General features: G+C 47.6%; 1 protein-coding gene across 3 annotated transcripts in view; it reads right to left on the reverse strand.

Annotated features, from left to right (window-relative positions):
- The window catches only part of ACVR1 (activin A receptor type 1), a 48,090-nt gene that overhangs the window by 7,745 nt on the left and 13,838 nt on the right, over window positions 1-26,507 (reverse strand). For 2 of the 3 annotated variants that reach the window (XM_048309610.1, XM_048309609.1), the window contains exons 2-7: window positions 11,646-11,719; window positions 10,793-11,059; window positions 10,092-10,309; window positions 7,149-7,248; window positions 5,469-5,615; window positions 3,116-3,391 (exon numbers count right to left, since the gene is read on the reverse strand). In XM_048309610.1, the coding sequence (XP_048165567.1) occupies window positions 3,116-3,391; window positions 5,469-5,615; window positions 7,149-7,248; window positions 10,092-10,309; window positions 10,793-11,059; window positions 11,646-11,697 (1,060 nt within the window). In that variant the 5' untranslated portion in view covers window positions 11,698-11,719. Of the gene's footprint in view, window positions 1-3,115; window positions 3,392-5,468; window positions 5,616-7,148; window positions 7,249-10,091; window positions 10,310-10,792; window positions 11,060-11,645; window positions 11,720-23,636; window positions 23,903-26,507 lie in introns of those variants that run through there. The other variant, XM_048309611.1, reaches the window with a different exon arrangement.

A 26,507-nucleotide genomic window follows, 5' to 3' on the forward strand; every position in this document is an offset into this window, starting at 1 on the left:
AGAGAAGGAGCCAAGGGCCTAACTGGCCAAAGACCAATGAGGTCAGCTCCAAACTCGCCAGCAAAACCAGCCCCTGAGGCTACAGACTGGCCCATTATCTCCTATGGGATTACCACCAAGCTTTTTATTGCACTCTTGCAAAACATTGTCATGAAGTGTTTTGCAGCCACTGGATGTCCCCAGCACTCCGGGCACAGATACGCAGAGGCCAAACAGCTGCTGCTTAGAAGAAAACAATTTTACACGGCATTCAAATTTATTTATAGACCTTTTGGGTAGGTGGATACACCCGAACTGTGGGGAAGGGAGAAGAAAAACACTGCACGAAGGATACACACAAGTTACAAAAATAAAGCTGGAAAATAAAAAACATCGTATTTGCACCAGCTTGAAAAATAAACATCCTCAAGCAGATCTAAAATGAGTCAGACAAAACCACTCTACCTGGCTTCTACTAATTACTAAACATTTAAGCAGAGAACATTATGTGAAGGACTAAATTACCGTAAATTTGGAAACACAGAGAGCACTCATTTGGCCACAGTAAACAAAGAGCACTGCAAATTGAGCAGCAGTGGGTGCATGGCAGAGCCAAGTGACAGAGAGAGTGATGCAAACTCTCCCTAATTTCCTCAACAAATCTTCTGAGAATGACATACACTATTTACATTTAACAGGAGTTTGTTTTAGGTGAACCTTAAAAGGCTTTTTACCTCAGTCCCACAAAAACTAACCCATCACCAGATCATTCATTTTCTTTTTTTCCAAAGAACAGTCTGTCCTTCACTGTAACAAAAATTTGGAAAACACTTTTCTACAATTCAAATGCACTTCAAGATATTTCAAGCTGACAAGAAAATGCTTATGGCACCTCTAGAAAGATCACAGAATCACAGAATGCTTTGGGTTGGAAGGGATCTTAAAGTTCATCCCATCCCACCCCTGCCATGGGCAGGGACACCTTCCACTAGCCCAGGTTGCTCCAAGCCCTGTCCAACCTGGCCTGGGACACTGCCAGGGATCCAGGGGCAGCCACAGCTGCTCTGGGCACCCTGTGCCAGGGCCTCCTCACCCTCATGGTCAAACACTTCTTATATTTAATGCAAATTGACCCTCTTTCAGTTTCAATCCACCTCCCTTTGGCCTATCACAACAAGCACTGCTAAAATGCTTGTCCCCACCCATCTTGGGGACACCTTATGTACCATCTTATGACCCCAGACTGATAAGAAGTCTGCTCCCAGATCCAAGTACTTTTGTCAAATATTCACACACACACACTTACAGTTTAACGTACTATTTTAAATTCATATTACATTATATTATACAGTATGTATGGATTATAATTTTTCTTTTAAAAAAGCTTGCAACTGCAAACAAAGGTTAGAAACCACATTTCCTGGCAACTCTGAAAACGTCAAGACCTCAGAGAACACTTTGATAAAAATTGTAATAGTTCATCCAAACTGGGCAAAACAGATTCCACAGGCCGAGAGGTCAAAGGTTTACAACTGAGGGAGGCAAGTCAGCATCCCGCACACTACACACCAAGGAGGTGGGGCAATGAGGTCAGGGGACAGAGTGTTGTAACCTGGTTTCCATCACAGAGGCATCCAAGCTGTTTGGGAGCTGAGAAGCAGATCCTGCTCTACTCCAGGGTCTCTTTCCCCCAGGGAATTAACTAGGGGCACTGAGCCCCTGGCAGAGCAGCTCTTGTCTGAAGATACCAATTCACAAAAAGGCACGAGCTGGTTTTACAAGACCCTTCCAGCACACTGGAGTAGCTGCTGCTCTGCCACAGCACTGCGTGCTGTCCCACAGAGTTGCTCAACTCAGCCCCAGCAGCAGGCACGTGCACTGCTTTAGAAGGACAAAGGCAGAACCTTTCCACAGCTGACAGACTGAGCAGGAATGACACCCATTCCTGGACTTTGTCACACAGCTTCTGCTTAGCCAGAGCATATCTGATCCAGCCAGTGCTGGTACTGCAGCTCCTGATCCTGGGAGTGCCATGGGCCAGAGCAGCTCTCAGCTCCAGATCCTGAGGCTGAGAGGAAGAGACCAGAGGATGGAAATAAGACAGAGCCTCACAGAAGAAAGGGCATGAATACATGCCAGAAGCAACAGATTGTTTGGTGAATTTCCCTTACAGAGGAGGAACATAGGAAGAATGTGACAGATACATGTCTGAGCAGCTCACATTTTAAAAAACAGCTATTTAACCACCATAAAAACTAATCAGAAGTGTTTACTGCTGTGCTCTCCTGGAAAAATCTCTCAAACATCTGAAGCCTCTAGATAAATAGTGTAGTAGATTTCACTGTACCAGTGCCATATCAATCAATGCCAGGATGTGCTGTCCCTCCTCAGAGTCAAGTACAAATTTATTTAAAAGCCAGTCTCTGAAGCTTTATATTTTCAACTTACTGCTCCATTTGTTACTATTCCCATGGCAAATTTCCAGAGACCCAGGTATGTGGCTTTCATGTTTTCCCTGTGTGTATCTCCAGTCCCTCAGGCACAAGTGATAGAAACTATGCAGTAGAATTATTATGCTAAAAATTCCCATCTCCTGATATACTTTTTGCCTAGGCAATGGTGCCCCAATACTGTTCTACCACTATTTTCTCCCTCGTCTTCAGAGGAAAGAAAAGAAAGTTATTGTCAGACATCCCTCCAAGGTGTGAACAAGCCACACTGCTGCAACTGCTCCTCAGCACCTGCACATCAGGCTTCAAACCAGCTGGTCCGAGGGAACCCACTTCTGGGCTCACAGAATGATCTGCACGACTCAAGCTGGACAGAGCTACGGCACTGGGACAGCGAGCACATGGCTCAGACTGACTGTGGGAGGACACACATTATCTCAGAAATGAAGTCTAATCCCTGCATCCTCTGGGATCCGGGAATGGGATTTAACCATGGAAACCCAGAACTCCCAAAGAGAGTGGTTGGGCTGCAGGCGCCACCTGGCGGCCGCCGCGGGGAGCACCAGCGCAGGGAGGGGCAGCGCGGGGCCACTGCGGGGCCACTGCGGGGCCACTGCGGGGCCACTGCAAGATCCTGCAGCTGCAGCCACCCAACACCCTCTGCACGAGCAGGGAGCTGCGCTCACCCAGGTCGGCGATGCAGCACTGCCCGTTCTTCTTGACGAGGATGTTCTTGCTCTTGAGGTCGCGGTGCGAGATGGCCGGCTTGCCCTGCGTGCCGAAGATCTCGATGTGCAGGTGCGCCAGGCCGCTGGCGATGGACAGCACGATGCGAAGGCAGCTCACCGTGTCCAGCGTGGTCAGCTGCAGGTAGTCGTACAGAGAGCCCATCTCGTGGTAGTGCGTGATCAGCCACAGCTGCGTGCTGGAGTTCCTGGAAGTCATATCAGATGCAATAAAACCTAGAGCAACAGAAGAAGGAGAAACAAGAAAATAAATTGACAGAGATCCTTCAAGACGCCCTGAAAAAAGCAGCTCAGCTGGTTAGAGCAGGGTGCTGATAACGCCAAGGTTGTGGGGTTGATACCCGTACAGGCCACCCACTTCAGAGCTGGACTTGCTGACCCTTGCAGGTCCCTTCCAGCTCTGAATGCTCTGTGATACTGTGCATCAATACTGCTGGCCCCTCTTGCAATGCAGACTTGTTTAATTACAACTGCACTGCAGACGACTGCAGGTACCACTGTGATGAAAACAAAGCCAACAAAGGCTGGAAATCTAACTCACATCTATTCACAAGAACCCATTTATGTATTGTCAGTCGCACCAAACAACTACTTGTTAGGACCACACACTTCAAAAATACTTTTATTTTTCCCTCTTTTTGAGGGGGGTGGGGAAGTTCCCAGTCAAACAGAAACACCCCAAGTCTGTAGCACATTTGCTGCTGCCCAGTTGAGAGGGTCACACTGGAAAGCAGCAACACCTCACAAACATCAAGCCATTAACAACCATTTCCATTTTTAGAGCCCACAGGCAGCCAGTGCAGTCTGCTCAGAAAAGGGTTAAATGTGTAGTCTAACCACAATGATCTTCTACGAAGAAACAGAGAAAGTTTTCTGTTCAAAACCCATGAACCTCAAGAACTGCCTTCAAAAATGTCATATCTTAAAACTGAACCCCAAATTAAGGAAAGCTCCCTTCCTGTCACCTCTGCATATATCCACATAGTGACCCTCAACACCTTTAGCTGGGAACAACAGAAGTTTTATTCCCAAGTCAAAGGAACAAACCACGATTGTTAAAAGCTCACATACATTTGTCAGAAAGAACACCCACTGCTTTCTCCCCTAAAGTCAGACTTGTGCACAATGTGACATTTCTGTAACCTGTGATATTGTTTAATATTGCATCTAAAAAAGTCTCTAAAATAGCCAACAAATTTGACAGTTATCAAGAAAGACTAAACACAGGCAGAGCACCAAGGGAATTGTGCAATGTAATTTCAGCCAAGCCACTTGCTCTCTCAGGAAGGGAAGTTCAATAATTCACATTTCAGGAGGCCACCAAATTATTTTTTGTAGTAACAAAGGAACTGCTTCAGGAAACAGACAAATGTCTAGCAGGATGAGCTACAGAGCCAGGGAACATTCTCTGACAGGAAGCAAGAATAAGAAGCCGAAGGAAAACTGATTGAAGACAGATTTTGGGTGAGGCAGTGTCAGCACTCAGAAAATGTGCTGCTGCTTTTATTTGCAGAGGTGGCACACTGGTGACAGAAGGGCATGTCTATTAGGAATCAAAGGGCTGCTTAGATCTCAGCCAAGGCCCAACATAACAAAGCCATTTTCCCAGTTCTTAGAATTGAGCACATGAAGTATGAGTGATGCACAAGGTTCATTTACTTCCATATTTACAGGGAAACAAGATACATCATGCAGCTATAGCTGAAATTTAAACATCAAAGGACCTTACTCACCCTGAGTGCTCTCTCACCCTGAGCAGAACAGTCAAACAAAAGAGAATACTGGATTCATATTGCACTTTACTCAGTCAAAAGGAAAAGTATTCAAATCCTTAAATCTCATTATAAACTCCTCCCCACCTTTTCTCCCTCCATTTCTGCAGGGAAACTGAGATTACAACCAAACACGGATCCACCAGAACTTCCCCTGACACACCGCGCAGGACTCTGCAGTGAGAGCTGCAAGAGCCAGTCCCTCCCACAGGGGTCTGTGGCACCTCCACTGTTTTCTGTGTGCTCAGCTGCCAACACCTGATTGATCTGGCTGATTAACTGCTTCCTGCTGGAATATTGCAAAGCAACAAGTCACAGCTGCTATGACACATTCCCCATTTGAGACTCAGCCCCCCCGGAAGTCTCTCCCTGAAAATTTCCCTTCAGCTATTTATCACAACACAAGAACCTAGAGACTGTGAGATGCCTGGTGAGTGTGCAGTTCTTCACAAGTGACCTGTGCAGGTAACTCACCTTTACACCTGACACACCAGGATACAGAATGTGCTTGTCCTACTTACCTAAAATATTCTCGTGCCGCAGCAATACAGTGTTGTACAGCTCAGTTTCCCTGAACCAGGACTTTTCATCCCTAGAAGAGAAGATCTTCACAGCAACATTTTCTCCTTGCCACTGACCCCTCCAAACTTCTCCATAACGGCCCTTTCCTGGCAGGGGAAACAACACAGGAGAAGCTGTCAACAACAGCTGCCTTCACCAAGCAGAACTCGATTGTCATGAACCAGATATCACACCAGCGTGGTCTCATCACCCCTGCACGCACTTCTTACTGCTGGAGTCACACTGTGCTCCAGCATCCCTCATTACTCCTGTTTGTTTTGACTGCAAGCCCTGTGAGTGTGGATCTCTCCCCACCAGTGCAGTACAGAGGGTTTGAACTGGGAAGTGTCACCGTTCAACAACCAGCAATAAAAGTGCTTTTGCAGCTGAAGTGACTTAGGCAGCACATGGCAAGGTCAGTGTGCACAACACAAAGCTGTGAATTCTGCAGCTAGGACAACAGGAAGGAAATGTAATGCTGGGGACACAGGCTTTACATTCCTAGTACATCATCAGCCCTTGCAGAAACACAAAATGATGATTTAAAGAAAACAAAAACCCAAACCCACCCACAAACAAAAAAAGGATTAACAAAACCACCAAACCCCAGCAGAACCGAGCCCTGTCCTGCAGCAATCAGGACACACTGTCTGCAAGCCAAGCTTTTTACCCAATAGCTTAGAAGAAGAGAATGAAATTATCAAGTATCGAGCACCATCTTGGACAAGGCACACTAGAGCAGTTCTGGCTGCTACCATTTCCAGTGCAGCCCACATATGATGGCCTCAGGCATGGGGCCATGAATTGTGCCAGACCTGACAACTCCAAACACCCAAATTCTGCCCTTCCTTGCTCTGCTGTTCCATGTCCTTCAGAGGCTCATGGGAGCAAGCAGCAGGTTCACTGAACAAAGACACCCAGGGCTGAGGTCTCAGTGCTGTCACTCCAGAGACACCTCCTGCACAAGCACTTTCATCTGTTTCCGCCTTACAGGCTAACACACAGAGCCCCCAGAAATGGTGCCAGCCTGAGCTAACCTGGGAGCAGGCCTCTTTCCAAGGACACACGCACTCACTCACATGTATGCACACAAAAACATGCCACAAGTACAATCACCATGTATGTCCTATCCTACAGTTCCTCATCAAGAGGAACTGCAGAGCATCAGAGGATGCACACTTGGATTTCAGGCAGATGTGAACATCTGTGCCTACTCAACACAACACTGAGACAAAAGCAAAGAAACACTGCTAAACTGTAGGCCCAGTCCTTACAAATTCCTAAGTTCATCTGTCACAGCTGGGCTTGATTGAACACCCTGATGAGTTAAATCTTCTCGGGACTTACAGGAAGCTGTTAACCCACCCCAAATTCAAGTCACCAAAGCAGCAGCACAGAACATATTCTAGCCCTTTTTCTTATTAAAATCAATCATTCTCATGCCTTCCTCACCTCTTCAGTGCCAGGACAGCATTTTGGCTCAATGTCAATGCCTCCAGGTACCTTTGACCCAAATGCTTCCTAAACTCAGATGCAACACTACTCAATTAATAATAAAAATACGCTGAAGAAAAATTTAATGAATCCTTAAAATTAACACTAAAGCCCTACAAAAAACTAAACACCCAGAAGACACTGACCTACACACTCCACAAGGGTAATCTGGCGAGCCACCGTTCTTTGCACCAAGAAAGGAAGTCCAGAGCCACTTCCAGATGTGCAGGAATGGTCCAACAAATCCTGTTCAGAAGGAAACGCAGAAGTTTAGAACCCGTGAGAAACCCCATTTTTCCCTGTTTACAAAGGACAGGTTAGGTTAAAGCTTGGGGGTATCTCTGTGGCTCTGGGGATGCCATTTGGTCACTCGGGGTCAAAGAGCATTTGTTTAGTAAGTCATTATTTGTTTAGTAAGTGGAATAGGACAATAGATGTCTGTGAACTGGAAGCCCACTCCTGGCCTACAGGCTATCCTCTGTCCTAAGATTCTACCCTTTTTCAGCACTTCACTCTTCTTTCACTTACCTTATGTCCTCTCAGTTCTCTTTCTGGTACCTCTTTCAAACAAATAAGGTTAGTATCAGCTGTTCTCTCCCAAAAGTTTCTGTATCTGGCAATAATCTCAGCACCTCAAAAATAACTAAACTTCCTTTGATTTCTGTACTTGAAACCTTCATCCCTATGCAGGTGGGCAGGCCCTGGGAACACTAGGGCTGGAGCGAGCGAGCACCCCAAAACTGAGCCCTTCTGGGAGGGCTGGGCCAGCAGATGGGTGTGCACAGCCACCAAAACCCCCTTCACCCACACACCACCCACCCCACTCCTGAGCCTGGATTTATGGAACCACGGATCCCGCAGAGCAGAGCTGCAGCGGAGCAGGAGGCTCTGCAGGGGGCTGCAGCCATCCTCCCTGTCCTGCTCCTGCAAGCCCCACTTGGCTTCTGACTTGGCAACCACTGGCACACCGCTGCTTACCTGCACCCAGGGCCACTTGGGATGCACTCTGAGGCAGGTACATGGGAAACTTTGGGCCAGACTATTCAAGCTTGGTGCAGGTATTTACCTACACAAGATCTGGCATTGATATTCCAGAAAAACTTCTGTAACAAATCTTTCTTAAAAGCTTTGTCACTTTCTGGTATTTTTAGCACACAGAATGCAGACTTTGCTTAAGAACGCTTATAATAAACATGAGTGAGATCTTGATTGAATGTTAAAATCCCATTAGCCTTGTAAAATGCTAATGCCAGCTACTTTTACAGCCAGGACTTTTGTATTAGTTCAAAGTATTAACAACTATTCCTGGACTTTTTCTTTACCAAGGAAAATAGGATAAAAAAGCCTAAGTATAATCAACTTTCTATTATTTCCAGAAAACTGCATTGCTGGGCTTGAACCAGAAAGCAGCAGCAGAAATCTCATCTCTTCTAACAACCTCTTAATGAGTGCTCAAGAAAAAGATAATCTAGGAGTGACAGAGACTACCTTACTTTTTAACATGAACTGGGGGCTCATTTTCCTTCCTGCTTGCAACAGAGGCAAAAAAAAGAAACAAAAACAAAAAACCACCCCCAAACTTATCTACAGCAACTGTAAAAACAAGATTTGAAGAGGCCAGAGCTCCTTCCATGCCCATTAAGCAGCTTAGGGTTTTAAGCACTTGCTACACTGCAGATACTAATCCTAAATGTAAACTTATCTAATGTGTGACAAAACCAGTGACTTAAAACACAACGGAGAAGAAAAATCTGGGATCTAAAAGACTTGCTGTTTAGGTGAACGTTTAGGCACAGGAACTACCATTTACTTTTTGTGCATCAGCCACACTCAGAGGCAGAGCAGCGGCGGTGGCACCATCGCTCAGAGGGTCTGACAGCTCCACCAGACCAAGCAAGCCCTCACAGCTCCCAACTCCTCCCAGCTCTTTGAAACAGAATTCTGATTTATTCTTTGTGGTTTTATCACCATTTCCAAGTAACACTAAATAACTAGAAGTACAAAAGGTTTGCAAATGGCTTGAAATGATCTTGCACAGGTAAGACAGAAGAGCTGATAAAAGCTGCAAGTCAGTGCTTAAGGACAGGTCATCAGTTGCACACATGCCTGGGCCATGGTGAATACATCAAGACTGGCTGTTTTAAACCAGTAACACAGAGTCAAGCCTTGTGGGCTGATTAAACAGAGCCAAAGGCATCAAAAAAAAGGAAAAAAAAATATCAATGGACATAGGCCACTCTTCAACCCTGCAGTGAAAGCACATTATGGTCGGACAGCACCAAAACAGAAAATGTTTTCCAGCCTCTTAATGTTGGGGACATTTTATCTCAGCAATGCAAGGAGAAGAAAACTCTGCACTGCTTCAGAAACAAACACTCCATCTGCATGAAGCTTTACTTGCTCTGCTCAGATAAAGTGAGGGACAGCTGCTGGGACATTTGTGCTCTGGCCTAAGGGAAGGGGGAAGGGACAGTCAGCCTGCAGAAAGGGAACACTTTCCAGCCCACTATATTTTCCAGAGACCGTGTGAGCAAGAGCTTATTTTGAAAGCTGAGCTTTGAGTAAGCACTGCACGTTTCTTAGAACTCCCACTGCTCTTCTATCAACAAAATGTCACTGATATTCCAGTCATCCCAGAGTCCTGCTACCAAGATCATGGCAGTCAGGTCTGAGGGTTTTAAACGTCAAAATTATCTGTATTTTCTTTCTTTCTCACCTAGCATCACATCTTTTCCAACCCTTCAGGCTGTTGTATATCAAACATGCAGCACAGTTCTTCACCTCTCCCATTACTGCAGCCCACCCAACAATCAGGCATACTCTGTCTTGATGTGCTGAAATTGTTTCCAGAACATGAACAGTTTAGAGGAACTCTCCAGGTCAAAGGACCTACACTTGCCAAACCCATCTTTTGCTTAAAATTCATTAATACTACAGTTTTGGGAGCACAGGAATGGCACCACTCAAGTCCTGAGGCCAAGGGGCATCCCCTGGCAGCAAAAGGTCCTCTTAGCGATGTGGCCACATGGAAGGAAGAGAGGGGAGTTTGGAAGTGAGGAAAGCTCACACCCTGCACACGGGTCACTTACTGCCAACGTGCTGTCCCCCACGTTCGAGGCGATGAGCCCCTCGATTGTGCCGTACTCTGCATCCCTGGAATTGAGCCTCTCCATGTGGTTTTTCTGTATTCTCCGTATGATCAGCACAGCTACTGCAGAAAAAACTATCAACACTACCACAGGAGCTAGGATAACGATGATTAGTGTTTCCATGCTGTAACCTGCAGCTTCTCCTTGAAAGGTTTGCCCTTGGAAAAGAGGGGGAAGGGAAAAAGTGTGAAAAAAGAGAAAACAATAAATTTGCAGGTTCCCAGAGAAAGTCTTTAAACCCATTAGCACTGACACCAACCCTTACCTCGGTACCCACCCAGCCTGCCAGAAAGGCCTTGCACAGCCAGGTGTGAGCACACACCTGGCACGGAGGATGCGCTCCCTGTGGAACAGCACAACCCCCACCTGCACTGAGCCACTTCCCACAGGCAGTGCCTCCACCCTGACCCCAACCACAAACTGCAACCCCCTCACTACCCCAGCCATAGGGACCAGTCAACCCATGGGCATCAGATGTGTGCCAGCAGGCTCCAGGGGGGGGACCAAGGCACCAAGGGTGTCCTGCACCCACAAAACCCTTCCTTCAGCCAGCACTGGAGCCATCTCTCTCCGAGCACAGCAGATCAAAGCCAAGCCCCTATTCTTCCTCAAAATGCACTGCCGATTAATTAAGCTCCCACCTTTGGAAGAGGGCAGCTGCGCAGTGATGTTCATGTTGCACAGGTGTCCCTGGCAGCACTCCACAGCCTGGTTGGGGGACGGAGGCGTTTTGCACGTCATTTTCCGCTGTTCGTAGACCTGGAAGCAGCCTTTCTGGTAAACCTTAGTCCCGTCATTAATGCTCAGGGAAGCAAAGCACCGCTGGCCTTGGCACCGATCCCCATTCCCACAGGACATGCCTTCACACACACATTCATAGGGGACCATCTTGAGCTTCAGTTCATCATCTGTAAAAGGGAAGAGTGGAGGAAAGAACATCATCCCATCATCCCAGTCTTAATAGCTTCAGTTAGAGGTAACGAAATCATTAGATAATAAAATCTGCTTAAGGGAAGAGATACTGTTTTCAGATAGTGCTGAAGAACCACTAACTAGGAGGTAACAATTCTAATTCAGCTATTTCAGCATGACAAAGACATACCACAGCAGACACAAGAGACCTCGATCAAGTAAGTTAAAATTTAAAACTGAGAAAACCAAGTTACTCCCTTGTTACAAGTTACAAGCCTTTATTCAATGTTTTCCAAAGGCTGTTTGGGAAGTAGTGAGTAAACATCTTTCAGGAGCTCATCTCTCAAAACATCCAAGAGATCTTCAAATGCACCATTCCTGCCTTTCCATGGCAGTGGAAATACTACTCCCCTTTTCCTGAGGCAAACCGTAAACACACTGCATGTCAGAAAAGCTTCACGTGCACACAGCTGTGTAAACCAGTTATGGGAGTCACTTTCCAAACCCAATGCCCTTCCTGGAGCAATCAGGGAAGAGTTAGCAAACACCCCACTGAAAACTCTGACCCCACACAGCACTCACCTTGCCAGCTCGGAGATGGGAATGCCATCACCATCAGTACAGGGAGAATCATAACTCCATCAACCACCCTGCAGCTGCAGAAAGGAGAGACATGAGAGCTCTGTATGCTTCCACTGCTGTCTACAAATGCAACCACCCCAAAATCAGCGTTTAGCAATGTCTTTCATCAATTCTTTACACAAAACACAACCCAAGGTTGATTGGTCTCCTTTTTAACTGTGTCTTGTAATTTCCTTCACTTACAAAATTCAAACATTTACTGCAACTTCTTTTTAGATTCACAGAGACATCACATGCAACTACTGTGTAGATAGAGAAGCTTGTAGTAGGAAAATATGAACCCTCCTAGTAGCAAGCAGGAATGTAATACAGATGATACATTCTTTGAACCAGTTATTAAAAAGTTAAATTATTATGAAATTAGAAGGTGGTATGTAAAAGTGTATTATCTGGGCTTTGAGGGGAAACAGAAAATACCTCCACCAGAAAACTCAGAATAACTTCCATTAACCAGCAAAAACCATTGCTGGATGCCAAGAAAAAGATTGAGATGTATTTAAGGAAGATGCTGCTCTCTGAAGAGTAATTTCCCAGTTTAAATTGCTTCTCCAAGGATTTTCCTTTCAATAGGCCAAGTCCATTTCCCTGCTGCTGAAGACAGGTAACTACACAGTTCGGGCTGATTCCAGCATAAAGCAGAGGCACATGCTCCCTCTAAAACAGGAAATGAAGGAGTGAATTTGCCTTTTTATTTCCAATCTTTGCCAGGATACTTGGTTTTTACAAGAAAATAACAGACCACTCTTTACTCCACTTTTTACTGTGAAACAAGGCTTCTGAAAAGAAACTTTTCTGCAGTTTCTTAAACTCAGTTCTCTCAGGATTTAACCCAACACAGGGCTAGTGACTCACAATGGTTTGTCTGTCCTGTGCTGGTCAGTTCCTCCAGAGACTCTCTGGCCTAGTCGCATGCCACAAAATTCCAGTCAAAAGCAGCAGCAAGCAGTAGGCGCAAACCGAAGTTCCTCTCCTTGACAAGGCACTGAGCCATTACCATGCTCCTTACGTGCAACTATTTGTCTTCATTTCTCAGATTTAATTCTAGCGAAGGAGATGAAAATTGAAAATAAATCTGATATTGCCATTTTCCTTTCAGATCTCTTCTTGTGCCTTTTCAAATCATTAGCACTTTTTAAGTGCTCAGCGATGAAAGCCAAGCCATTACCTCTGTATTTATTTCCTGACGTGGATTTGTTTTCAGTAATTGATTCATCACCAGTTAAAATTATCATAAATTTCTGACCCCAAGCATGCACTTTTGGCCTTCACAGAAAGGCCCAGGCAGCGCTGACCACCTCACCTCCCAGAGCAACACTCTCCCTTCCAAACACCCATTCCCCAAGGAACCTTCCCTTATTTGTCCTTGATACACCCCAAGGCATCCTTAACACATGCCAATATTTAACCTTCAACAATCACGCTGGAAACACGATCAAAGGAAGTTAAACAGCATGAGCAGGGAGCAATCCATGTAGGGAGTTTACAGCAGAGGAGAGCTATCCCAAAGAACCACTAGCGGCTCAATGCTCCAGGTCAGCTCAAAGGGGTGCGCTGCTCCCGAGGCAGGGTGGTGTCGGCCCCCTCCGCACGCTGCCCTTGGCACAACAGCCCGGAGCAGCCCCTTCCTGGCCCTGGGCCTGCCAACTCAGCAAGCCTGGACAAAGGTGGCTCCTGGGACCTGCGCTCTCTTTCCACACACTGACAGTTCAAAGACCCAAAGCCACCCCAGGCGCTGCACGGATGGGAGCGGGGGGAGTGCTCCAGGGACCCCAGCAGGGACAGGTCCCCCAGGAGAGCCCTTCAGACAGCAGGGACACCCAGCTCGAGGAAAAGGCGCTTTAAAAAGGCAAAAACTGAGTTTAACATTGCTGGGCAGGTTCAGAGGTTAACTAGCAGCACCAGCAGCTGCTCAGGCATAGCCAGCTCCTCCGCAGGTAACTCAGGGCTGCAGCCTTGGGGCCCATTTCAAACCAGCATGGGTTGTTTGGTGCTGGTGGGAGGCGTCGCACCTCTGCGACACGCGGGGCGGCCCTGAGACCCCACACGCCACGACCTCCCTCACCAGGGCATCCGCCCTTGGCGCTCCAGCCCTTCTCCTGCCAGAGCCAGCTGGGGGAGAGCACGAGGGCCCTGCAGCGAGCCCAGCGCCGCTCTCCCAGGAAAGGAGGCCGAGCACACAAATGGGCAGCTGGCTACAGTGCCAGGACTGGAGATACAAGAAGCACACAGCCGTCCAAACACTGGGAAAACTCTGCAGTTGCATGTACTTATCTGGTGTCTTTTCAAGCAGTTTGAGTTCCTGAAAATAAAGAAACAAATATACCCAAGTATGTTTGTACACACAAGCCCCTGCCCTGTATTTCTCAGAGGGAGGATGAGGATGAGGATGGAAGTCAGACCCATGCCCCCACAAAGAGGCAAACAAAACATACTGGACTTTTAACAGATTTTATGCATTCCACAGCATGCATGGTCCTCCCGAGGAAAAAGCCCAATACTTCAATTTAAACCCTGCTTCTATGAAACTGTTCTTGCAGCCATTCATTTTCCAAAAAGCCTCAAGGAATACCTTGTCTGCTGTTGCTGAGAAGAGCTTGTGCACAGCTGTGCACAGAAGACCTATAACACACCCACCCACGCGTCCTCAGCGCCAGCCCAAAGCCTGCACCACGTCCCTGCAGGCCAGGACACTCTGGGGCTTCGGCAGGGGCTCACAGCCCTCAGCACGGCCCAGCCACACCACCTCAACTGGGCCAGCTGCGGTGGGAGACTGGAGGAGGGAAGGAGCTGGGAGGGAGACTCTGACCCTTACAAAATACTAATTTTCTCTCAAAAAGTTATTTGAGAACATGAGTTCAAAGGTGTTGTTCCCACTGCTTAAAAAAAATTACTTTTTCAAAGCAATTAATGCACATAGATAAGCACCAAAGTCTGGTTCTAGTGACATCGGCAAGCACACTCCTTCCAGTTACTGCTTGTTTAGAGAGAAAGAAAATACACATTTTAATGTAAGGAACAAAACATTCTTTAATAAATCCCCACAGAAAATTCCTATGGATTTAAAGGTCCATGAGATATCCAGTTACTATCTAGTGTTTGAATTCACAAGAACTTTTTTCCCAAAGGAAGGGTTGGGATTAAACCCAGATAAATAAAGAGGAATTAACAAGCAACCAGCAAAAAATACACAAAAGGTATTTTCCTTTCTAAACAAAAGGATGTTTGCTGTTTGACGGGAGCTGCTGGCCGTGCCCTATGGAACCGCAGCACAGCGGCAAGAGCCACTAGAGGGCATTGGGAACATGGGCAGGGATCCCAGCGCTCAGCATACAGGGATCAGCGATCCCAGGGCTCCAGGACACGCTCCACACACAGCGATGCAGGGATCCCAGTGTGCCACACTCCATACCCACAGAGACAGGGATCCCAGCATCCCATGCCATACTCCATATGCAGCAGTACTGGGTACCACAGGGCAGAGCTGGAGGCCGGACACTGTGTCTGAGCTTCAGCCACATACAGGGAAAAGTGGATCATTTGGGTTTAACTTCCTCCTGCAAAAGCACATTATCACTGGAAAACCAGAACTTGCTATCGATGGAAAAGTCTCTTTCAAAGTGGCAGCTCCCAGATTTCCAAACAAACCTGCCATGTGGTGCAGGCAAAGAAGGGACCCTGGCTCCTGGGCAGGCCAGCATCTGCACCAAGGGCAGCTTTGGATTCTGAAGGAGTCCCTTAAACTGGCTTTGGAAGCCCAAATGAGCAATAAACCAAGCACAAGACAGATGTAACACTTGGTGAAGACACCCAACATAGCACAGACACACAACTGGCTTAGGTAACAGAGTCGATAGAATCCTTATGGTTTGTAGTGATAAAGTCCCAAGACTGCAAAATCCACCCTGAAACCCCAATGCCTGTTCCACTTTCACAGCTAATGTTGCTCTCTCTTTTCTTCCTAAGGAAACTGTCTGTGTCCTGCCAAATTGTTCCTGTATGGCCTCACAGCAATGTGGGGTGAAGTTCTGTACTGGGACTGTCGGGACAGCAGCAGCAAAAAGCCACAGGGGAGAGAAGAACCAGTTCAGACAACCCGAAACACCACAAGGACGCCCACAGGCACCGGCTGTTGGGAAATGGCCTTTAGTCCCCAGTGCCACCACTGAGCACAGACCGCGCCAGACAGAGTGAGCCCATTAGTGCAGAACCTTCAGGTTGCATTTCATCTCCATATGACACAGACATGGGAACATGAACCATAAGAGCAGCTCAGACTTTCCAGATGAGATCAGAAGCACCCAGATATCACTGACAGTCCCAGTGGCCCCCTGCCAAGAGCCCAAGGGCTGTACATATTTTGCATGTACCTCACCAGATTCCTATCAAAAGAAAACATCCATAATACTGGATCACAGTTGTGCTATCCACAACAGCCACACACGAGCTGAATTCATCAACAGCTGTGTCTTCAGAAGGAGAAATGTGCATTTAAAAGCAGTAATTCACAGCTTGCTCTTTAATTGAAGCTCACACAAAGGCGATGCAATCCCCAAGCAGCCCCACAAAGGCATTCCTTTGTCGGCAACAATCTTGGGCAGTCCTTCTTATTATCTAAACTTGGTTGCCAGAATTCAGAAAATGGAAGTCAGCCACCAACTCCATTTGGTACCCACCTGCAAATGCACAAGGCACACATCCACATATCACAGCGCCAAAAATGTGCCAAAGTGCCACCCAGAAAGACCAAATGTCTCAGATTCAAGTGACCGCAAACACGGAGAGAGCGAAGGATGGGATACTGGCTCTTCTGTCCTTGCATACAAAGCAAAATCACAGCACTGCTGACTAAGAATAAAACCACCACACGGAATGCAACTACACAGTGTAAAGTGTCCTGGACATTTCTCCTGGTCAGTAACTCTGACAGGTTCATAAAGCGCCAACCCCTGGGTTCTTATAAGGAAGAGGTAGCAAAGCACGAGCGTCACATATAAAAATAAACCCCTGCTCGCTCTCCCTCCTGGCACATACAAGTACAGGTCCATGCGCCGCCCGTGCTGGAGCCCACAGCTCCAGCTGACACACCAACTGCAGGAATGGCCTGGCATGGGACAAGAGGCTCACAGTGACAGAGTGGGGGGAACAGACACATGACAATACAGGACAACACAACCACTTATCCCAGAAAGAAAAAAGCCTTTACTAGGGAAAGGAGTGAGCCAGAAGCAGCATCAACCCCTTCCTGAGCAGTGTGGGGAAGGCACAATCACACACAGCCTCTCCTTTAACAGAGGGGAGGGCAGGGGCTCTCATGCAACCCCTGGGGAACAAGCAGACCAGCTGAAGGCCCAGCATGCCCAAGTAGCACAGAAAACACCAAAAGTAATTAGACAGCTTCCCCATGCAGGGCAACTGGGGAGCAGGGGGACTTCTGAACTTGTATATGGGCTGGAGCCAATGGTCTATTCAACCAGACAGAGTGCTGAGTCCCAAACTGGGGTCACCCCAGGCAGTGCTCCATGCTGGGCCAGAGCAGCTGGAAACCTGGGAAAGGCCCTGGGAGTGCTGGTGAAAGCAGCTGAACATGAGCCAAGGTGTGCTCAGGTGGGCAAGGCCAAGGGCACCTGGCTTGTATTAGCCATAGTGTGACCAGCAGGACCAGAGCAGTGCCCATCCCCTGTACTGGCTCTGCTGAGGCACCTGCAATCCTGGAGGCAGTTCTGGGACCCGCTCAATGAGAAAGACACTGAGAGGCTGGAGTGTGTCCAGGGAAGGGACTGGAGCACCAAGAGTGGCTGAGGGAGCTGGGGGAATCCAGCATGGAGAAAAGGAGGCTCAGGGGGGACCTTCTAGCTCTGCACAACTCCCTGACAGGAGGGGGTAGCCAGGGAGCATTGGGATCTGCTCCCAGGGAACAGGGACAGGACAAGAGGAAATGGCATCAAGATGTGCCAGGGGAGGCTCAGGTTGGATACTGGGGAAAATTCCTTCATGGAAAGGGTTGTCCAGCCTTGGCACAGGCTGCCTGGCACTGTCCAGGGCAGTGGTGGAGTCCCCATCCCTGGAGGGATTTAAAAGCTGTGTGGATGTGGCACATTGGATTAGTGGTGGCCTTGGCAGTGCTGGAAGAATGGTTTGACTTCATGATCTTAGAGGGCTTTTCCAACACAAACCATTCAGTGTTTCCATGTGGGCAGCAGAACCTCCCTGTGGCTGCAGGAGACAGCACACCGAAGGCTCTTGCCCCATGGTGGAAGCTCAGGCTGTGTGGAGATATTGCATCAGTACAGGGGTTTTAGGCAACCCACTGACAGATGGCTTACTCAAACAATGAAGCAAGCACAGATACTTTTATATTGATCTGCAACTTCCCAGTACCTTTGAAGCCGCATGTGTATTTCCATATCATTTGTTGCCTTGTGGGGTAAATAAATTCACCAGAATGCAACTATCAAGGATTAGTATTGCCCCATGGAACAGCTTTCCCCTGCAGAGCCTGCATACAGCAACATCCCTTAAAAAGCCCTCATTCACAACGTCACTATCTATGGTTCACTGACCATGCCACTGCTGGGAGCACCTGGAAAGTGAAGTGTGCAATTCCACACGTGCAGAGAAGCAGCACACAATGAACACGTAGGGGTTTGCAGGTCCATGAGCCACTCAAGGGAATGCTCAGGTTCAGGTTTCACCTTACACGAACGTGCCCGAAGCACTGCACAGGTATCTGCTCAAGACACTTACACATGAATTACTGTGGCTTCTCACGTATCTCACATATAAACAAAGGTGTTATTTTATTATGCTACACATTTCCTTGCTGTACAGGTATTCTTACATGGCACACAGACAGCTCCTATCAGAGGGGAACACTGCATTCTGTAACTACCAGGAAAAAGACTCCACTGCACAGCTGCAAAGCTCCTTAGACACTTTCCCTGCCAGACACAAGTCATAACTATAGACAACCTTGAATACCACTCTGCCAAGGCCATTCTAGATGCCCACAAAGTGAGGAAAATCCCCATCAACATCTGGTGACTTCATCTGTGCTGAGACCTGGGGCTTAGGAGGCAAGCAAAGCACCCCTGCACATCCTGCTGCCAGACATGGCACTTTTCCCCTGGAATGGTTCTCTCTCCAAAGACAGTAGACTCTCACATCTCAACACAGAACTGCCAATGAAGATACAAACTCTATCCAAACAGAACACCTGGATTTATCCAGCAGCTATGAGTAAATCCCAAAACACAAATATTTTCACCTGAGAGATTATCAGGAATTGCCTGTAAAAGCTGTTTCTGAATAGTTTAGGAAAAAAAGATTAAAATAACCACACAAACCCAAAATGCACACAGTAACAGTGACTTACTTTTAACTTACTCAAAGCCTACCTCTCCAAGCCTTGGCCTGCTTTCCTCCAACCAGCACTACTGCGTTTATTCCAGATGTTATGTGTGCAGTGTGTGATGAAGGAGCTCAGGGAGAAACACAAAACTTGCAGGCATTTCAGGATTGCCCATCACACACTGCTCCTCTTGTATCTTGGTCTGTCCTGACAGGGGGAGAACAAGGAGGATGGGCACAAACACTCAGCCCCACTCCCATGTGCACAGCAAGGGCACAGTCTGGTACGGCACCAGTCAGTGTCACTGGGATTTGGTTCTGCAGCCCCTGGGGACCAGCGCAGGGCACCGCACGGCACCGCAGAGCCCATCCAGGCGCAGCCCCAGCGCACTGTCATGGCCCGAGCAGCTCCTGCCCCAGCAGCCCCCAGCCCGCAGTGAAAACACAGGGCCAGCCCCCGGGAACCCACAGAGCCTGCATCACCCCTGCTAAACACAGTGCCAGCCCCCAGGAACCCACAGAGCCTGCATCACCCCTGCTAAACACAGTGCCAGCCCCTGGGAACCCACAGAGCCGGCATCACCCCTGCTAAACACAGTGCCAGCCCCCAGGAACCCACCGGGCCTGCATCGCCCCCTGCTCTCCAAACAAACATCACTTTGCTGGAGAGCTGCATTACAATCTCAACGAGAAACCGAGACAGTTGAACTCACAGTCTAAATGAGATCACTGACTGCTAATCATTTTCGAATGCTTTTTAGTAACTAGTTAAATATTACACAGCTTGCCTGTTCGGAGTTTCTGCAGAACACTCCAGCCAACCAAAACAAACACTTTCAAAAACAAATCTTTGGCTTGGCTGTCACCAACAAAAATCTTAATTTTTCCTTTAAAAAGCTGTTTGGGGGTTTTTCCTGATTTCCCCCGTTTTTCTTTACACAAATTTTAAGTAATCATTTCTTTATTCTGGCTTGCAGAGAAGCCTGGGTCTGATAATGTGCACAGCTTTTAGAGACCATCTCTCACTGGGGCAAGCCCTGCTGCAAGATAACAATGTCATCGTCTCCCTACTGTCTCAGTGTGTTTTCACACATGCAGGGACCTAGAGAGGTGCAAATGCTTTTTATTCACGGTCCCTGATGATATCAGGCCAGATCACTCAAAGCCAAACTCTGAGTGAGGTGAAGACACTGCTGGAAGCTTCCTCAGCCACAGCACTCTCCAGGTGACCCCTCAGTTGTGTTGATATTTCACTCCAGTGAGGACCCTCATTTGCACATCAATAATCCCAGCGAGATTTTGCAGATTTACCCTGGGTAAATCTGAACCTCCAGAGTTATTTTCACAGAGTCATCACCACAAGAATATTCTACTTCTGTCCTTTAACCCAAGCACCTTGCCCTGAGTGCAGTTTGGGGGATTTTGATAAAAATCAGCCAAAGCTTGGTTTTTTTAATCAATTTCATTGCATTGGCAGAATAATACAACGGCAGCATGACACAGCAAACACAGCCACTAGTTAAAATAAAACCATCAAAGCTGGAAATACTATAAATATATATGTATTTGTGTACATATATAAATCTATAAACCTGAGGAGGACAGGAGCAGGAGAGACGCAGAGGAACACAGTACCATGGCAGGGGTACCGAGGAGAGATAGGATAGCCTGGCTTCACACCTCTGGCTCACTGCTCAGGGATTACACTGGGATTAGAGCGGCATTCTTCAGGAGTGATGGGCTGCTACAAAGTCAGAAAGGTTAAGGGACATAGAAAAGTCAGGTGTTCATTCTGCACCCCACTTACAGCTTAACTGCTCCTAGCCTCAGCCAGCCTAAGAAAATCAACCAACATTTACAGAGCAATCAGACTGAGAACAGAAGTTCCTGACACTCCATAAGCACGAGTCATGAAACAGTATTTCCTCTCAGCAGAGCATTTCATTAGCTTTACTCTGGAGTCCAGAAAACTGAATGCAATTAGCAGTCCCAAGAAGAAGTAAACACCCTGCTGCATGAGAAAGTCAAATCTTCAGAGATTATATATACTAAACCACCCCAGAATTTTAGCAGTACTGCTCTACAGTTTGGTCTTGCCTGTTTGGACAGGCCAGAGACACATTATTCTGTTCTTAAATCCAAGATACAAACAAACCAGGTCCTACTAAGGCCTGGTACTCCACAGCCTCCCGTCTCCCACTAGCACTGTGCAAATGGGACACTCAGGAGCAGGGATGTACAGAGCCTCATGAAATCCAGAAACAACACTGAGGGGCACTCGTTGTTAAGGGGAACACAACCCAAAGCTGACTTGAAGAAGGTAGTAAGGTGAAGATCAGTTGAGGCTTTTCTCCATCCTTGAACTATTCAGTGGTACTTCTGTTCCTCCAACATCAGCAACATTAACCTCAGTGCTAACCTCACACCACAGCTTTACCCTGTTCTCTCCCTCCACCATGATCCTCTCTTTTCTGTGCTCCAGCTCCCTCAAAGCATCCTGCAAGCCGTCCCCCTTTCTCACCTGAGGCTTCATAAGGTACCACAGCCTCCACCACAGGTCTCTGTTCCTCTCATATCTTACCTGTGGCAGTCTCACCAGTGACACTGATCCATCTAAAATTCAAGCCTGTGTGCTAAAACAGCTCAAGACCTTTACAGATCACTTTGTCCTGGCATTCCTCAGTTGCTGTTACAGCTGCGTCTATCAGGCAAACCCTTGTGTCCCTCCTGGTATGGGAGCTCCCCATCACAGTCCTAGCTGATGTCCATCACTGCCTGCTATGCATCCCTCAGTCCCATCATCAGGCACCTTGTCACCTCTCCGAACACCAAATTCATCCCAATTATACACAATTCTGACACTTCTTTCCAGAGCTGTTTCAAGTATTCCCTTTCCACCTATTTAGCTGTATACTGTCAAACTCATGCATCTCATGTGGCCTTGCCAAACCCAACTGTACTTGCAGATCTTCAGAAAACCGTTCCACAGACTTCTGGTTTAATTGCTGCTGCAGAAGCCAAAAGCAGCCAGTCTCATCCCTATTTAGCAGCTAAATTCCCAAGGCTGACCTCACATACACTCAGCTGCAGACGTGAAGCACAATGAAAGCTAAAGCTCTCTTTTGGGACCAGTCTGGCTTTGGAGCTCTGAACAGACTGCTCAAGAGCAACACACCTATCCCCCAGTTGGGAACAAGGCCACACTCATGATTCCAGCGAGCTCATGACATATATCCACTGGCTATTTCCAAGGTCCAACATCTCCACATAGAGGATCCAGCCGACTGTGAATGTAACACACTGAGGACAGTGAGTCAAAGATAACCTTCACCAACTGCTCCTGAACACAGGAAGCACACAAATATGCTTTGGGCCAACAGCCCTCCTCATTCATGGGCTGTGATGGAGCAAGAGATCATTCTGAATAGGACACAAGGCAGCACTTGTTCACACAGAGCAGGTGACCATTCCACTCTTTTTCCAACAACATCAAGCCATTTTCCTCAGAGGAAAACTCAAGTTAAAGGAGTGCATTTACTTCCCACAAATAACCTGCTATACAAACTGTTCCTACAAAGGGTCAAAAAGCACTAAAGCACTGTCAAAGGCATGAGGAAATAAAGTTTGGATACTCTGGATAGTAACTGTCATCAACCTGTCAGCCAGATAATGCTAAAGGAAAGGTTCAACAGTCAGTACAAAAAGGTTTCCATGTCCCTACCACTCACTGCTCCATAGAAATGGAAAGCCAGGTTGGTCAACAGGGCCACATCTGACCTCACAGAAACCTTCAGCATTTTCACTCATCTCCTGGCCATAAGACAGACTGTTCTGGGTTTCATGCTCTAAAACTTTCCACTCAAAAAAAAAAGCAGCATCAAAACCCTACCCCAGGTTCTCACCAGCATGGCTCTAATTGTGAGTCGTCTGAAGTTAGCAGGAGCACAGCTGCAGAGAGAAAGCAGAAGCTGCCATGTCTGCCTGTGAGCATGCAATTAGGCCAGAAATCATCTTAACTTCAGGTGGACTAGACACTAAGAAAACCACAATAAAATGGACTGAGGCATCCAAGCTTATTCTCAGAAAATAGGCCAGACCAGGCATGAAAACATCTGGGCTTGGCTTGAGTCATGAACCACATGAGCAAGACACTCCACTGCTGCCTGCGGGCCCGAGTGAGGAATGTGAGCAGCACAAAGGTAGGCAGCAGCAGTCTCCCACACCCAGATTCCCCTTCTGCATCTTCCTTCCTCCACCAAACATGCAATAGGCCCTTTATTCTGACGTGTCTTGCACAGCCCAGTCCAATGGGATTTCTAAGGACAGTTTTTCTGGAGCATCAGGCAATGCATACACGATCACAGCTGGTCAGCCAGCCAGCCAGCCAGCTCCAGGCACGTACTCCCACTTCTGAGGCAAAAACAAGGCCAAAAAGGGTTAAACCATTCCAATCCTGGCCTATGCTGACACGCACGTCCAGCTGGCCAATACTGTACATGCTCCAAGGATCCCTTACTCTGCTACACCAACACAAGGCAGCTCCCCTCCCTCCCTCCCACCCAGACCCTCGTTCCAATAACTTACACAAGCTGATGAGGACAAGTTTATCCCAATTCTAAGCAGCAAACAGCCAAGACTTCAGGTAGCAGAAGGATTGCAGCAGCTCAGCTCCTCTGTCCCTCAGATGAGCCAGCGTCAGCACTATTCTCCCTTTCAGCTTTACAGTAGTAAGGGAAGTGAACTGAGCATCCTCACCAGAACTGCTCTCCGAGGCCAGAAAGCCCTGAAGGACTCTATGCCCCGTGGGGGAAGACAGGCGTGGGGACAGGCCACTGGCCGGAAACTGCTACTTCCTAGACTCAACAATGAAAAAGGAAAAAAAGGAAAGATTAAGGAGGAAGTCACAGAATTGCAGCGATTAATTAAAAATAATCTGCTCATACATATTAGAAATAAGCCTGACAGGAGGAACAGGTATGAGAGAGACACAGGACACAGTATATTTATGTATTTAATATAACACAGAAAATGGACAGACTATTATACATATAACCTATGGACTAACCCAGGAAATCCCTTTTCTGGCCACCACATGTACTCCTAACATGCATTTCAGCACTCTTACTTCAGAGTGGATTGAGCTTGGTCCCCTCACTGGAAGGTGCTACCACATATGGCTCCAAGCTGCCCAGAAGAGGCTGAGAACTTGACGCCCACATTTCAGGACGGAGCACATCTGCTATACAACAGGAACAGAGCTTGCAGCTTAGTCTCCTCCAGAAGAAATCCAGCACACACATGCCCAAACCACGCTGCAACTCACAATAAATGGAGTTCCTGGTGAGGACAAGCTTCAAAAAATCCACTGGTGCTCCAAGACAGAGGCCCAGTGTGGGTAAGAGCCATAGAGCCACCTGACCCCAAAAGCATGTTTGACCGACAGCCCTTCACCTCAGCTCTGCATCCCCCAAAACCCACAGGCAGCTGCTGAGGGTAAAGCAGGGCACCAAGAGGGGTGTTGGGGGCATGAAGCAAGGGGGGGTAAGAATTAACTTTTAACAGGAAGAGGGGGGTTGCACACCTGAACCAAGCCCGCTGCCCCCCGCAGAAGTCAACGATCCGTGTCACGGTGTGGCCCCAGCCCGGCAGCTGTCGGCTCCCACAGCTGGCACTGGGCACTGCCAATCTGGGACTGCTTTCCAGGGACAGCCGCCCTGGCTCTTCAGCAGTGCATACACCATTAATGAAGGTTTTATCTCTCCCTTTTCCTGTCAGCTCAGATCCAGACAGGCTGACTCTGTTAACATTAAGAATGCTTATTTTTCCCCTATCCATTATCTCCAAGCCAAAACAACATCTGGAACTTCAGCTTGCCATACAAAGAGAGACAGATTATAACTGGAAAAAGCTACACATCAGCTTCCCAAGCTTTGTATGTTTCTGCTTTTATCCAAACTTCCCACATGTACCTTCCAAAACAGCTCCACAGGGAGAAGAAAGAAGAACTGAGTCCTTTGGAGAGACTCCCAAATACAATGTAAGGCCCCTTCCATTTCAGAATAACCTCAAATGATTATCAGAAAAATAACAGGAGCAAAACCGATAGGAAAGTTTAGAGTAAGAATTTACCATCTTCTCCTTACACAAAAGAGAGGTGACATACCAGTGACCTAGAAAAGGAAATTAAACAAAGAATATTACTGGTGTGTGTTACTTGATAAAGTAATGGAAGAAAAACCTGGCGCCATTTCAGACTACATAAAGGTCCCACTTTAACAGACAGCTGTCTCCAGTGTCATTTAAGTGTGCTTTTTGCTTAGATCATGGTCAATGAATTATGAAAATCAATACAGATGGAAAACATAAAACCATGCTGCAGACAGGCTCAGCAGTGGAGCGTGTACCAACTAGCACCAGCCTCGGCTGGAGAGAGACGTGCCAAATAAACACAGACCAGTTTTTCCAACAACATTTATTTAACTCTTAGTAGTTAATTAACAGAAGTCATGACTACTGGTTATTTTCTAACCAGCCATCCCACTGCAGTTACACACTCCAGGCTCACCACCAAAGCTCTCCTCTCCTCCACGTGTGCCGCCTCTGCCCCAGCGGCCGGCGCTCCCAGCCTCACCCACAGCTGGCCTCCAGCCCAGCTCCCAGCACAGCTGGGCACTCAGGGACAGCGGGGCCAGCCCATGGTGGCCGAGACGTTCTCCAGAATGGCCCGGCTCCGCTGTCCCGGAGCACCCACCACCCAGCATGTGGAGCTGCCTGCCAAGGCCAGCCCGGGTGCTGGGCCAGCCCTTCCCAAGGCCACGATGCCTCTTGCTAAGCAACAAATGCTCTCAGAGCAGGAATTTTCATTTCCCAGCCCCCCTGGATGAGTTACCCCCCTGCTGATCCCGGGCTGCAGGAAGCTGCCATGCTGCTGCCAATTGGAGTATTATTTTCGGCTGACAATCACATAAAACCAATCTGAATGGCCAAAGCAGAATGAAGTGTATGTTTTCAGGAACAAACAAAACAAGTGTCACAGGTTTCTGTGTCTAGCATCAGAGTTTTAACATAACACAGAGTGGAGCCCAATTAAAAGAGTTCTCGGTGAACGGAATCAGCCGTGTTGCAAGTGGAAGAACAGGGAGCCAACCCCCACATTGTACCAATGCTTTGACAGTCTCATAGCAATGACCATCAATTCAAACACACAGCTCATGCCAGCTCCAGCGAAGCAACAGCAGCATAAGCTCAAATGGTAATTTGCTGCTGAATACAGACAAAAACTCTATGCAACACTCAAAAATTAGTCATGTTTTAGCAGATTTTTGCTTTGCACCCAGCTGTTGCTTGTTCACAAGGCACCTACTCAAGTATTAGCCATTTCCCCTCTGAAAAGCAGGATTAACTCACAGCAATGGTAGTCAGCAGCAGTGACACTTGGCCCGCCCAGCCCCTGTC

Source organism: Corvus hawaiiensis, chromosome 7, assembly GCF_020740725.1.
Source record: "Corvus hawaiiensis isolate bCorHaw1 chromosome 7, bCorHaw1.pri.cur, whole genome shotgun sequence".
NCBI lineage: Eukaryota > Metazoa > Chordata > Aves > Passeriformes > Corvidae > Corvus > Corvus hawaiiensis.